Below are 15512 nucleotides of genomic sequence, written 5' to 3' on the forward strand. Positions count from 1 at the left end.
TCAGCTTATGAGGAGAAATCTATTTGCTCTTGTATAGTAATGCTTGTTTAAGGAAAAGATTCTCTTGTTTTTGATCATAAACCAGACGTTTAAGATTGTTGCGGTCATTAAGTGAGTGATTCTGTTTGTGTTTGGATATCTCTAGCAGTGTCAGACGAAGTAGCTGACAATCGAAGTTTAGAAGAGATTTTGAGTAGCATCTCTCCTCCCCCACCTCCAGCAATGACCAATGAAGCTGGAGCTCCTCGTCTCATGATAACTCACATTGTAAACCAGAACTTCAAATCTTATGCTGGGGAGCAAATTCTAGGACCATTTCATAAGGTATATTTGCATTTTAAGTGGTTTCTAAGTTGAGGTAAGGCTCTGCTGACTTTTGCTGGTTAAAGTAAGTGAAAGCAACATACTGTTAACTGACCGGGGGTGGGGGGAGGGAAAATGAAATGAGTTAGTAGTACTATTGTGTGTAGTTTCCTTTTCAAGATCTTGCTTTCTGAGGAGTTCATGCAGCTTGAATAATCTTTTTCTGTTCCGTATTTGATCAGCTCAGTAATAATTGATGACTACAGTATATAATTTAAGAAGTTCATATGATTTGAAACATTTTGATGCTTGTGATGCTAACTATAAACATTTCCATGTAAATTTTTGGTTATATTTTATTTTGTATAGTTCACAGGATAGCTCTTCAGAAATTTGAGCTAACTGTATGTGTCTTTGAATAGCTTGTACTTTTTACTCTTGGCTGTAAAAACTAAGCTTTCCAGTAGTTCACAGTTTCCTGCACTAGGTGTAACAGTATTTTAAACTGTACAGAGCAGTGAAGCATAATTGCTTGTAACTGTTAAACTTGAGGGTTTTTTTCCCTGTCATGTAGCGTTTTTCATGCATTATTGGACCAAATGGCAGTGGAAAGTCTAATGTGATTGATTCCATGCTCTTTGTGTTTGGTTATCGAGCACAAAAAATAAGATCCAAAAAGCTTTCGGTACTGATTCACAATTCTGATGAACATAAAGATATTCAGAGTTGCACTGTAGAAGTTCATTTTCAAAAGATCATTGACAAGGTATGTTTTTTTTAAATGTTACTTCTTCACCCTTGATGCCCTATGAATTAAGTTTTATGTACCTGATTGATTTCAGCTAAATATAAAATGATATTATTGAGCATTTTTAGGGTTTTTAAAAATTTCAAATTATTGACAACTTAAAGGAGAATGATATATATTGAAGGAGAAAGATATATATTGACTTGAATTCCTGTGAAACGTGTGGGGGAGGGTGCTTCTGTTAAAACATATTTAAACAAGATATGGATATAATAAGGATTAAAAGATTACTTTTGAAATAAATAAGTTTTCTATGGTTCAGGCTAGTTAGAGGGGTATATGTGTGGATGTAAAAGTACAAAACTACTGTCAAGGCCTTTAAAATAATCATCTTTCTAAATATGATATACATCAATTTTTAAAATATTTTGGTATGGTCTTAATATAAATAACAAACCTGTAGCCAGTATAGCATATTTAGAAATAAATTATTTACAGACCTCGTTAATACTATTTGAAACTGTATTGAGGACTATTTCCTTTTTTTTTCTAGTAAGATTGTGCTTTGGTGAAGTGTTAATGGAGTTGAGGGTAGACTCATATCTGCTGGGCTAAATAAAATAATATAAGTACATTATGGAATGAACAGTTCAAAGTTTGGATAAAAATCTTGCAGCAATATAATTTGAGAAACAGGAGGAATTCTGTGGACACAACTGAGGTGGTAGTTAGATGTGTAGTCAGTTACCAATGTAGAGGGTGTCTTCCAAGTGGGAAAAAAGTTTAGTATTATTTTTTTTTATCACTCAAATTTTACTAAATGTCAGATGTAAAATATAAATAAAATTCTGTTAAATGAACCCAATCAAATAATAAATAAAATATTAAATTGTTTAAAATTGACTTTGGTAGGACATTAATAATTGGAATAAGTTAAACTCTTTAATTAGGCTTTGAATCAAATCAATTTTGTTAATTTGTGTTTAGATTTTGTTGAAATAGTATTATGTTTGTAGGAGATACAAGAAAATGTATAGCTTGGCAAAAATAGTAGTTTAAACTGAAGAGTTTTTCAGGTAACTATATAAGTCCTATGCATACAACTTTTCAAAATACTTAACATAAACATTCAAGTTATGGTTTTTCTGTCCCACAACACAGTCGTAGAAAAAGACTAAGATTACAATTGTGTGCATATTTTGCTAGGGACTCCATTGAACTCCAATGGGTTATTTCCAAGTGAACATACATATGATGAGGCTGCAATTGGGCAATTCTAGGCAATGTGGGGAGTGGTTCTGTGTTGTCCATATATGACAATAAAAATATTGGCCTGACGAAAAAGGTGCATATGTTATAGAGCTTGCTATAAGTTTCAGGGCAAGTGCAAACTACGATATAATAGCATTTGTGAGGCTAAAACAAGTTCACTTGAAAACTGGGAAACTCTGTGGCTTAATATTTTTCTGGTTTTGTTTTCCTTCAAAACAGGAAGAGGATGATTATGAAGTCATTCCCAACAGCAATTTCTGTGTCTCCAGAACAGCCTACAAAGATAATTCTTCAGCATACCATATAAGTGGGAAGAAAGCAACATTTAAAGATGTTGGAATTGTGCTCCGAAGTCATGGGATTGATCTAGACCATAACAGGTTCTTAATTTTACAGGTAAGGCCTTTGTATTTTGATTGTTTTTGTTACTAAATCTGGTTTTTCTTATAAAATTTCCCCAGGTATTATGGTGAACCTTGTGCTTGGAAGCCTTAAGGTGCCCTAGCAGCACATCATGAATTGTATGTCATAGTAAATATGCAAGTCATTATTTGCTGCTTTAGAATTTTAAGGAAGAGAGTCACTTGAAGATTTGAGTGTGGTGACTAGTGTTCAATTGTGAATAAGCAAGTAAGGAGAACAGTTATACTTGTTCCGCCCTAGCAGCACGTAAATATTGGTGTAGTAAAGATAATCTTAACACCAATGTTATTGTGCTGCTTAAGCGTGGCAGGGATTAAGCAGCACTTGCTTTTCTGTTTCTGTTATATATGGTGGTAATGTGTTTACATCTAAAGTTTAGAATTAAATAAATGATTGCTCTTTTGACATGTTACCTTGTTTCAGAAATATGAATAGATTTGGAATTAACCACAACAATTAAAGCAACAAATGGTTGGGTTGTATGGTAAAACTGTACACTTTGTATAATGTATTTTCATGACTGCAGAGATTAGAATCTAAAATTATAAGACATTTTCAACAAATTTTCATAGTTCATACTGATTAAAGAAAGTTTCATAGATGACAGCAACAATTTATTCTGCTGGAACAAAACTTAATGTAATCTGATATATACTTATATTAATTGTTTCATGATAATGGCCGAAACATCACATAAGACATCTACAAAAGAATCAAGTGGTAGAAATGTTTTTTTTAGACTGAATAGGAATTACATTCGGTGAAATCTGTAGTGTCAAACTATAAAATAGCCCTTACTTCAAACCATGCATGGTTACTATTCAGGGATGGTACTTCTGAAATCCTTTTAAAACAATTGAAATGATTCACTTTTCTTGTAATGCTGGAAATTATTTATGTTAAAATGTGTAGGATATACATTCGCAAGGGAACTCTTAAGATTTGATAATAGCAAAGAGCTAGGTTGTGAACAACACATATCAACCCCAAAAGCTGTTCCTGAAACAGGAAGGCTTTGGGAATGCCCTCTGACAAAGCACAAAGAGGGCAAGAAATCCTGCTGTATGTGCCACAGTACTTGTGCAGAAATGGGGTGCCCTTTGAATTATGGCATATAGTGCTGGCCTATAAACATTGTTATCTAGAACCATGTGTTGAAATGGAGTGGCTTGTACATATTTACAAGCTGTAAGTAACTTGGGATTTCTTTGGTTAGAGATGCTTCCTATTCTTTACCAAAAGAAAGCAAGGTATCAGGTTTCTTTAACTTCATTAGATTTCTGGAAGTCACAGTATTAAGAATATGGGTAGTACTTTAGTACACAAGACACTAATATTTGAAATGATGCATGACACTTATCCAAAACTCATTTTAAAAAATAAATGCATTTCATTTAATTGGTCATTTATTCATTTAAGTAAAGGTAATGATGGCAATATAATTTCCAGTAATAAGTGAAAGAGTAACATGGATAATTTCTAAAAATCTTCAAAATACAGTGAACAGGATATAGCAATACTCAGATTTTAAAAAGATGAATAACTGTAATGACCTACTTCATATCTGATTAGATAAATATCAGTTTTCACAATTTGAAAAAGGTATAAAGTACATTGTAAAGGAGTCTATTGAAAATGCCCCAAGTTAAATAATGTATAGGTCTCTTGGGAATAGTGCCAACGTTTATATAGAATTGTAATATACTCTTTAAGGCACCAGCCCTACCCCTAAACTAGCATATACCTGTGGCAACTCAAATAATGGGCATGGCAAGCCACATCCTTAGAAGAAATTGTATTTTTCTTGGGTTAACTGAAATATTGCTTATATTTGGTTTGGTAACTCAGATAATATCACTTGCTATTCTCTATTGTTCTAAGGTAGCTAGGTTTTGCTGCTCAAAGTTTTAAAAAGTGTAGCTAAATGAAAGATTAACTCTCTATGAAACTTGCTTTATAGTGTTGTTAATATACTGGAAGGCAGGTGAATTTATTTAATCCAAGCAATTTAAATGACCTAGAAAAAGAGAATCCATTTTAAACCAGGCTTCTTCTGATGCTTTCTAAGCTGTGTTTCATACAAACTGCTTTACATAACGGTTAAAAATAACTTGATGTATAATTAAGTAGCGATTTTATACTACTTGGAAAGGTACAGTTATAGTTTCTTTTAAATGTATTTTTAAAGAGACAGGATACATTTATTTAAGAGCTTACTCTTTGTTCACAGTCTGTGCCCAAGTTGTGTTAATGTGATGGCTAGAACTTAATATCAGAACCAAACTTACTTTGAATATATTTTATTGAAAAAATCTTGGACTTCTGTTTGTGTTGTTTTTAAACGGATACAACAAAGCTGGGCAAGACCACTTACTTTCAGACTAAATTACCAAATTTCTGGTATTTTATGGCAAGTGCTCTTTCTAATTAGAATGTTGCTGTAGAGGGTTCCCTTACCTTTGAGGCTGTTATCTGGGGGAAGTAGTCAGAATTTTTTTTCTCAGATGTGGCCTACCAGATGCACGAAATTTTAGATTATGTCAGGTCTACAAAGAGTACATGGTAGTTCTGTAGAATGTCATGCTGAGATACAAGATGGCATCTCTGGAAACCTGCAAGTGATTCCTTAAATCCGTTATGACTTGTTAGTCATTGGGTACCCAACAGCAAGGCCAATAACTTTTGACTGAAATCCAAAGAGGAACAAATGGAAAAAGCTTCTGCTTGTGGATGGAAGGGTTGCCAGCTTCACTTTCCATTCTGCAGGCTGAATCTCATACTGGAATATCCCCTTCCAACTTCAGGGGCAGCCTCCTAAGGGGTGGGGTGGGGATTATGAGAGGATAAGCTAGAAAAAAAGTCCTCCCTTTATATCAAGTTACTGAATGCCAGTTGAAGTACAGGAGCTATTATTTATAACATATTTAGAATATATTAACAGCATTTTTAGTTAGTTTTTCCCATACTTCCCTTATTATATAGAATAGCTGCATTTAATGCGATATATTGTATTGGGTGTGTTAGCAATGGATTAATCGTCGAGAAATTATAATGGCCTGTTTTGCTATAATATGTTTGCATTTAGAATTCATTTACTAGGCCAGTTTTGAAAAAATCAGTTTACAGTAATGGAAATTTTAAATGTTTTTCAAATTTAATGTTATGATGCCTGCTTGGGGAAAAAACCCGAACAAGCAATTTTAAATTCTTATTAAATGGAACTTTCTAGCTGATGTCACAAATAATTCTAAATTATTTGAAATCAGTTTGTGTTCTTGGAAAATACTATATTTAATCATTTGAAAACACATTTAATTTGAGTGTCTTTTAATGTAATTTTTTGAAGTTGTATGATCCTTCCAAACAGAGCATTTTGCATCCCCATATTTTTCAGGTAGGATAGCTAAGCATGCATTTAATTTTTTCCTGTTCATATAAATAGAATTTGAAGTACTTACATTATATTAATATTTCTGAACATAATTATACATCTCATATACATTTATCTCATATGTATCCTTGCTACAATACCTATAGGAATTGTAACAAGGTACATAGGAGCTAGATGTATAGTTCTGTTTAAATATAATGTTAATTGCACTTTAAATTCAAAGACCTTCTTCTAAAATATAAAATTGACAAATAAAGATGACTTAGAACATGATGTGGCTTTTAGGAACAAAATCGAGTTGTTATGGTAAAGATGAAGTCTGAAGGATGTGGGTATGGCTTGATCTTATGTTCAAAGACTGCATGTTTGAAGTGTAATTAAACAAACAGATTATCTGTACTGTTTGTAAATTATAAATCTACATTTTCACATATATAGATTTCTTTCTGAGGAGCCCCAAGTTTTAAAGTAATAATCTGCTACAGTGAAACAGTAGTAAAATATTTTTAAGTAATTTGTTAGATATAGTTAATATGACATTTTACATATTATTTAGTAAAAATATATTATTGTGGACTGTTAGTGCTCTTTTTAATCTGATGAGTTTTTAACGTTAGAGATATAATTTGTTATGTCTATTAACTGACTCTATTAACGTGTTGTAATAGTTTTACTGATGTTGGCTCCTCTTCAACATTACTTTAAAGAACTATAAGAAATGTGACTTGTTCAGAATATTTTGGGTTGGTAAATTAAACAGGATCCAGCCCCAGTAAATTGTTTGAATTCAATGAAAAGGTATGCCTGCATTTAAAAGATCTTCTTCTTATCTCCAGTGTTTCTATAACTTCAGTAGTATAATAAAAATGACTAGTGGAAGTGTATGACTTGCATTTCATAAGTCTGACTTTCTAGGTGTGCATAATTCTTATACTCCCCAAAATAATATAATTGTTGGTCTAATTCCATAGGAATTATTCTGTTTATGCATAATTTATACCAAACCCAAATGCAAAAGTTATAGAAAAATATGGTTAATTATTCACAATCTACAAATATTTTCAAATAAAATTATTAAAATCCTGCTAAAATAAAAAACCTGTAAGAAATATAACTCTTAATTTTACTAAATTTAGATGTTTTGCAGTACAACTATTACATATAGTAATATTTAAAAGGTTGGTGGCTGAAACTGGCACAAAGCAGTCAGAAGGCTAATGAGAAAGGATATGCCACACTTAATGAAAAACTATAAATGAGTCTGAAATGAAAATGCCCCATTTGGAGAATCTAAAGCAGAGTAGATGAATCTGTATTGCACCTCCCTACAAAAGGGGGTTGATTTTACAATCGTTACCTCATTTATACTTTGTATGGTTTTATACAGGCATGACAAATGTTGTTTTGCAACTAAACTGAGTCCTCCACTGCACTGTAGCAACTGTCTCAATGATTAAAAAATGGTACACAATGCAGTGCTTTATGTAATAGATATTCTAGTTTGACTCTCAGAAGAAAATAGTTTAAACAAATCAAAGCAGCTGGGAGGCTGTACATTCAATTGGGGCACTGGTGAAACTGGTGTTTAATCCTCTCTCATGCCAGATCTAAATTAATTGCACCCTAAAACAATGTTTTTTACCCCTACAGAATATTCACCAGCAATGAACATTCTCCATCTGTAGTCAGAAATGCCTACACTTTGTTTGGTTCAGTCAATTGATGTGTTGGAATAGTAAATAAAATCATACATTAAATTTTATTTTCAGATCTAGCCTCTGTCTGATCACTGTTTATAGCTTAAGTACTTGGAATTTTCTGATAGCAAAGAATGGTGGAGCTGAGTCAAAGTCTTCCCAAAACAGAATATAAATTTGGGTTGATAGGTGCTTGTAAACAACTGAATTGAGAGTTGAGATATTTGCAGAGCTTGGATAGTTAGTGCACACGCAGTGGGAATTTTAAATAATGTCTTAGACATAATGATTCAGTAAGCCAGGTAAGGTACAGAATACCACCTCATGGACCCCAATGCCTGTGGTGATATGCGAATATCATGTCTATTTTATCAATACCATAATAATTTACCTAATGTACCCTGCTTGATTCTTAAAAGGCAAATTTTTTAGCTGTGATTCATTTTTTTACATAGAAAAGAACTTGTTTACTCAGTGTATTGAGTGGGTAAAAGGTAACTTTAGAGAAATTTTAAGTATAGTTTTTAGTATGTTTATATTGAGGATAGCTATTTTTAAGTAGGCTATTTTTAATAAGAACATAATGGTATGCTGTACTCTTTAAATCTAAAAATCTCAGTTCATTTCACTTTTTAAAATTGCTCTTTCCTATCCAAATATATAGTATGGAGTGAAATTGACAGTCTCCAGTTTTCATTCATGTGTAGAGACCTGCTGTTGTTGTTTTGCAATTATTATCTGAAAAGACTGAAATATAGCTTTACAGGAGGTGGACTGATCTACAGTATTCAAATGCAAAAAAAAAACCCCTCTTAAAATTTTACTAGTCTTTAGACCAGCTAAAATTCTGCATCTTGACTCAGCCTTCACTTCATTGACTCTCTTTAGTTCCTACGCTGTATCTGAACAATATGTAGTTGAACTGAGATCTCAAATTACATAATTAGACATCATGTAACAAACCAGTTCTAATCTTCCATTAGGCTGACATGCAGCAATACAAATTCAATCAAAATTCTAGTTTTGCTTTTTATGAAGTAGTTTGCTACTTAGAAGTAGTTTGCTAATCTTACAGGTTTATCATGGCATAAACTTTCCTAAATCAGCTACATGCATCATGGGTTGCAGTGAATTCTATCCTTCGAAAGCCTTTGTCACAATTATTTTAAGGCGTCCTTACTGTGTTTGCTACAGAAGACTAACATGGTTACTCAAAAATTGATGAGCTGTTGCTTATACGTAAAAAGTGCACACATAATCCGTAGCCTAGCCAGTCATGATTAAGGTTTTTATGCCTTTAGGCATTTAATAAGTTACTCCTGTTATCATTGTTATCAAGACACATAGGCTGATTCCGCATGGGCCAAAAACAGCAGTGTGAAAACGGTGTGAAAATAGTATAAACCCTTTTACACCGTTTTAAACCCTTTTCACACCCTTTTCACACTGCTGTTTTTGGCCCATGCGGAATCAGCCATAGTTTGACCAGTCTTGTTAAAATCTGATTAACCATGACCCTTGATGTCTGCTTGTAGGCGCTGGAAGGATAGACTACATGGAGTTGTGATACTTTTTCATTATTGTCTAACAAGAAGATAGACAATCACATAATGGCTTTTAGAAAGATGGAATGCACTTAAGTGTAAAATTTTATTGACTGTCAGCAGCATTCACCACTGTGGGCTGGATCAGGCTCATGCCAGTCTAAGTGTTGGGTTACCATGGTGCAGTTTCAGCAATTATTTGATTGTAATATCTCTCAGCAATTCTCAGTAGAAGAACAAAGTTCTCCCAGTTCCAACAAGTTTTTCTACTGGGGAAGAGGTCTCATTTTACCACCAAAAGGCTGATCCTGGGATCTGCATGGACCAAAGTCATGCAGAATGAGAGCTACAGGAAGGAAGGCAGTGGGCTGAGATTGAGCAAAGAAAAAAAGTTGGCTGAGCCCACCTCTATATTTATTTTATCATTTTGCATCACTGTTTTATTGTCTGGCGTCAAAATGAGTGTGCATGAACTTTTTTGTCATGGCTTGTTTGTATATAGACTTGACTTTGCACCATTCAGTGATAGTCAATTAATTGGTTTCTTAACCAGTTATTTTCTATACTAGGAGCGTTTAAAAAGTGGAATTATGAAAAATTAGGGAGAAATTAGTAGAGGTTAGATAAGTGAGAAACACAGAAGAATGAAAAAGACTGACTGCTAAGTTTTGGGGCTGGCTTCAAGAGTCAGAGAAAAGTTAAGGCCTGGGCTGATTTCTATAATGTATCACTGAAAGATGCTGAAGGCTGCAGATTTTTCTGGCCTTGTTCTTTCACTAACACTATTTTGTGAGTGGTGATACCCAGGTGTGAAGAATCATGGTGATAAAAATTTATGCAATGAAGGCAGCTGCAGTGAAATCAGGGTAGAAGGCAAAATTTTCCCCCTTGACTGACACTTCATTGAGCCATCTGTCCAATGTCCTTTTTCATCCATGTGAGACTGGTAACTGTTGGCATCACAGGTGGCTGATGTGGAAGACGGATGTGAGGAGGGAAGCCTTTCAGTTCATTTTGCTAGTGATGTATAGCATCGTGTACTCATCAAGTCTTGTGTGTTCATCATTTCCTGGTTGAAAGACTGCTGGGCATCTGCACTGGAGCACGGCTGGCTCAACCAGAAATAAATGCAAAAAGGCCTGCACCACGAGATGGTGAAGGAAGTCTGGGAGCCAAGGGCACTGCTGAAAGCCTCCTCTAGTGGCCCCTGGAAGGAAAACAACTCTGAAGCCCTGATTGGTGTAGTAGATTGGCCTGCTAGCTGTCAGCTGAAAGTTTAATCTGAGAGATAGTTAAAGATTCACCCAGCAATACAAAAACTTTATAAGAGGAGGAGTTTGGATTTATGCCCTGCCTTTCTCTCCTGTAAGGTGACTCAAGGCAGCTTACAAACTCCTTTCCATTCCTCTCCCCGCAATAGGCACTTTGTGAGGTAGGTGAGGCTGAGAGAGTTCTGAGAGAACTGTGACTAGCCCAAGGTAACCCAGCAGGCTTCATGTATAGGAGTAGAGAAACAAATTTAGTTTATCTGATTAGAGTGCACGGCTCAGGTGGAGAAATCAAACCCAGTTCTCCAGATTAGTGTCCACCTGCTCTTAACCATTACACCATGCTGGCTCTCTAGAAGAGACATAGAAGTAGGAGAGAATGAACAAAATGGGGGGGAGAAATGATACCATATGCCTTCCTTAAAGAATTAAATATTTACTTATAAGGCACAATGACTGGTGGCAAGGCTAAAGCAGCCTGGCAGTAAAACAAGAGGGAAGCACAGCCCATGGTATGTGGGTATCTGACGAGTATGTCAGTTGTAAGTTCATGGCTTCAAATATGTTCTTAAAGCAGATAACTTGCCTGTTTCACAGGCTTGGATTTTTAGCATTTCTTAATGAATAGGATTTGACCACATCCTTCCAGTCTAAGAGCTTTAGACCTCTCAGCCAAATGTTGTGCCACCTATCTGAATTTATAGGCAGCCTACAAGAACGCTGTCCTTCAGAGTCTTGGAATGAATTTGTTTACATTTATTTTTTCAGTTTAGACCGTATTTGACTGTCTGTATAATTCCTTGGCAACTTAACCTGCAGTAAACTTCTGTTATGAGTTTCCATATGGCAGATGTGTAGAGGGGGCCTAACCTCACTTTTGTGTCGGAGAGATAACTTCCATATAGCAGCTGCACTTGGTCTTGTCTTGTGGATTTTTTGAATTGAATAGAACACTGATATAGATATTGTGTATGTAATTGAGAATATTACTGTGTAAAATATTACTTCATGAGTAATATAGTGATGCAGATCCAGCAATACACAATTGGAAGCATAAATGAACTTAGCACAGTTCTATCTGTAAGATCTTGTGCAGCACTTTCTTCCCTATATACTATAGTGCCTCGAAATTGGTTGCATAAGTTCTTGTACAAGTGGAAATACAAGTAGGGATACAAGAAGTTTGACAAGCAATTTCTGCATTTCCCCCCTTTTTGCTTACATGGGAACTTGTATCACAAGCAGAAATTTTTCCCTGGATCCAACCCAATGTGTAAAGAAGCTGTAAGTCTGTTCCTCTGTAATATGGTAGTAATTGTCCTGTTTCCTGTTTTGTTTGTTCATACTTGACTCTATTTTGAAAATTGTCCATTTTTTCCCAGCCTCTGTTTCTTGCCTCTTGTTAGTTACTAATTATCTTAGAAGCCTTTTGACAAAATGTTTATTTGAAGCTTTTTTAATGTATTGTTTTTTATTTAGTAGAATAGTTGTATGATGGGTTTACCACATCCTATACCCTAAAAGCATTCTCATGTTTTATTATGACTTGAGTGAGGTATTGTTCTTATACAGTGTCCATTTTTGTTTTGTTTTTTTGTCTGCACACTGTCGTGATGGTCTTTGGGTGGGAGTACACACTTAAATATTAGTTGAGATCTGGACCAGCCAAAAGCCATCATAAATATTTCATTTCTCAAGTTCACACGTGCGTTTGTTTCCTCCAGAGACAGTGGTACTTACTCTGCGGAGAGCCACCACCATCAACCAAAAGAGCCACATATACTTCCATCCCTTACATGAGGCTGCACATCAGTGTGGCCACTCCTCATGTAGGAGCTATTTCAAAGTGAAAACCACTTGCTATTCACAGTCCTTGCTGAAAAACAGGTCAGGTGCCGCAATGCTGAGCTATACTCTAAACAGCCACTACAGGTCAAAGAGTCACCAAATCTGCATCGCTGACTTAAGGTTTCTAATGACGTCTATCTCACACTTTCCCTTGTGTAATTACACCTGTACCGTAAAGAAGTTATTTGTCTTGCAGAATTTTTATCAAATTATTTTTTTTAGGGGGAAGTTGAACAAATAGCGATGATGAAGCCTAAAGGGCAAAATGAGCACAATGAAGGCATGCTGGAATATTTAGAAGATATAATAGGATCAGAACGATTCAAAGAACCCATTCATATATTATGTCGAAGAGTTGAGCTGTTAAATGAGCAGAGGGGTGAAAAGGTAAGACTTCATATTATTCGTGACTGAATATAAATGTGGGCTATAATTTTAAATGCTGCCTTTTACAATTAGATTTTGGATTCTATTATGCATATTGGGTTGGGGGGACTCTTAAAGTGTTTCTGAACTGAAGCAGGTTGTACTTTTAGGGGCACTACCTTATCTGGAGTGTTTTGTTCATATGGTAGATACAGTGACAGCTATGTAACTTGTATCTGTCTGGTTGTACTTAGTGTTATTAATGTGTATGTAAGTAAGGCTTTTCCAATATTACACCAGGTAAATTGTAAATATTCTGTCAGTTGAACAGAGTTAAAATGGTGGAAAAAGAAAAAGATGCCTTGGAAGGAGAGCGGAACAAAGCACTGGAATTTCTTTCTTTGGAAAATAAAAAGTTCAAGGAAAAGAATAAGATATGTCAGTATTACATGTGAGTAAGATTATCTTTGCAGAGGATGTAAGTGAAACTATTATAGAACCAAATAACTCATCAATAGTTATTCATATGTACCCTGTGATTCAGTTTCTGGTTCTGAGTAGGGTAAAGATGCAAGGAAGATAGTATATCTAATTTCTAATTGGGCCACATATTTGAATTAATAGATTAGCAAAATGGAGCTAGGGACAGATGCAGGTTTCTCTACAAACCCAAAGGAAGTTCCAAACTTGCAGAAAAATCTGAAATCTTAATAAAAATGAAAAATCAGAATTGAAACTCCTCAGACTAATAGACAGTGCCTTTAAGAAAGAATGCTCACTGACCTTTCGGTGGCCCTTTTGGATACTTCTAGGCAGCCACAACTATATTGCTGAGCTTTGCAAGCGTTAGTTTCTGTAAGGCAACACTAGGGTAGGAGCTGAGGATAACTCACCAGGACCTGACCTAGCAGTGACTTACCGGGTAAAAACCACTTGACCCATTATCTACCATACAACTTGGGCAGACTTTTCACAGGAAGTGGCTTTCAGGTGGAGGGCAGGAAGGAAAGCAAAGACAAGGGACTACAAAACGATAGATTGGCCAGTGGGTCAAAAAAAAGGAGGAGGCAGGAAACGAAGAGAGGTTATAGGGGCTGCCAGGGAAGGACAAGAATAAATAGTGGAGGAGGGGGATAAAGGATAATGAGGTGCCGTCACCCTGCATCTCCTCCACTTTAAGCTAAATCTGCTTACCTCTCTGAGTAAATTAGGAGGTACATTATAGTGCTTGGATGCTGCTAGGATCTGTTTACCACACTGTTCCTTCTCCACAGCATAACTAACAGATTATTTTGGAGGTCCAGCAAGTTGTGTTGCTCTGTTTTACAGCTTTTACTGTGGAACTTGCATTACTTAAGGAACATCTTTTTAATTCCAACATTTTGATAAAAGATAGCCTATGCAGGATTTTAACAGTTTGCTGAACTTGTGTCTCAGCAATAAAAATATCGCTCTGCAAAACAAGCTCACAGAGGTCTTAAAATGTTATATTTTTCTTAAATTTCTATGTTGTATTGCCTTTGGGCCAGCAGTAGAAGAACATGGGCTTTACCTATGGTTCTTGGGATGTTGTCTCAGAGGCTGCTGAGCAGTTCAGGTCTTGCCTCAACCCTTTCTATCTACCCAGAAGATACTTGACAGTATTGTACTCCTGAATCATTCTCGGTGTGACCGATTTGACTTTGAAATGGTTAATTTGAAAAGGTGCAGTTCAGCCAGAGCAGGAGCATCAAGTGTTAATCCGAGCAACACCTAATTGGCTGGCTGAAACGCAGGAGTCAGGAGGAGGTGCTGGCTGATATAAAAGCAGGAAAAACCTGTCAAAAAGCCTGACAGTTTTGGGAATTGGGGAGTTTTGCAGAGTTTTGAAAGCAGCTTGTGTGACATAAATCATGTCAGTTCTCAGATTCAGTCAAGGGAGATCGTGTCTAAAGGCAGAGAGAGACAGAGGGAGAACGGCTAGGGGACCACTGTTCTCAAAGAGATCTCAGAAAAAAGAGGCTTGTTTTCACCTGAGACTAGGAGGTCTGGTGGTGGTGGAAAACAAGACGGAAGCTTATCTCACAGTGACACTCCTAAGACCATATAGAGGTCTTGGTTATTGTCTCATGAGGAGGCCACACCTAGATACTGGAAACGGATTGCCCATGAGGGTGTGTTTAGCTTAACTGGCTGAGTTAAGTGGGTTAATGAAACCCCAGAGCTTAATCTGTCCCAAGCCAGTGTGAGTTCTCTTTGGAGTTAAGGGTGAGAGTTTTGGGAGAGTGTTCAGGACTGTGCTGAAAAGGTTTACCCTAAACAGAGACAGTTGTGCATGTGTGAAGTTATCTAGAAACTGAAACAGCCATATTTGTGAAGCTATATCTTGCAACTGAAACAGCCATTTAAGAAAAACTGCATTTGCTCTGTAACATCTATGTAAATATGTGCCTAAAGTAACGAGAAACCCTTAAGTACCTCTCTGTAACAGCTACCTGAGAATAAAGCTTGTAAAATAAAATCTAGTTTTGTTTTATCTTTTAAAAGCCTCTCTAAGTTCCATATTTTTTACCTCAGAATTGGTGGCAGCATATATAATAGTTTCCTGACAGGATTTTTGACTGAAAAGCTCGTGTGTGTGCATGAATGGGGAGTGTCTAGGCCAGGGGTAGG

General features: G+C 35.7%; 1 protein-coding gene across 4 annotated transcripts in view; it reads left to right on the forward strand.

Moving 5' to 3' along the window:
* SMC4 (structural maintenance of chromosomes 4) overlaps window positions 1-15512 on the forward strand; it is a 54890-nt gene that overhangs the window by 2929 nt on the left and 36449 nt on the right. For all 4 annotated transcript variants that reach the window (XM_048506017.1, XM_048506015.1, XM_048506018.1 and 1 more), the window contains exons 3-7: window positions 146-324; window positions 878-1069; window positions 2543-2719; window positions 12717-12881; window positions 13184-13311. In XM_048506017.1, coding sequence (XP_048361974.1) covers window positions 146-324; window positions 878-1069; window positions 2543-2719; window positions 12717-12881; window positions 13184-13311 — 841 coding nt within the window. The remainder of the gene's footprint in view (window positions 1-145; window positions 325-877; window positions 1070-2542; window positions 2720-12716; window positions 12882-13183; window positions 13312-15512) is intronic.

The sequence above is a fragment of the Sphaerodactylus townsendi genome, linkage group LG08, assembly GCF_021028975.2.
Source record: "Sphaerodactylus townsendi isolate TG3544 linkage group LG08, MPM_Stown_v2.3, whole genome shotgun sequence".
NCBI lineage: Eukaryota > Metazoa > Chordata > Lepidosauria > Squamata > Sphaerodactylidae > Sphaerodactylus > Sphaerodactylus townsendi.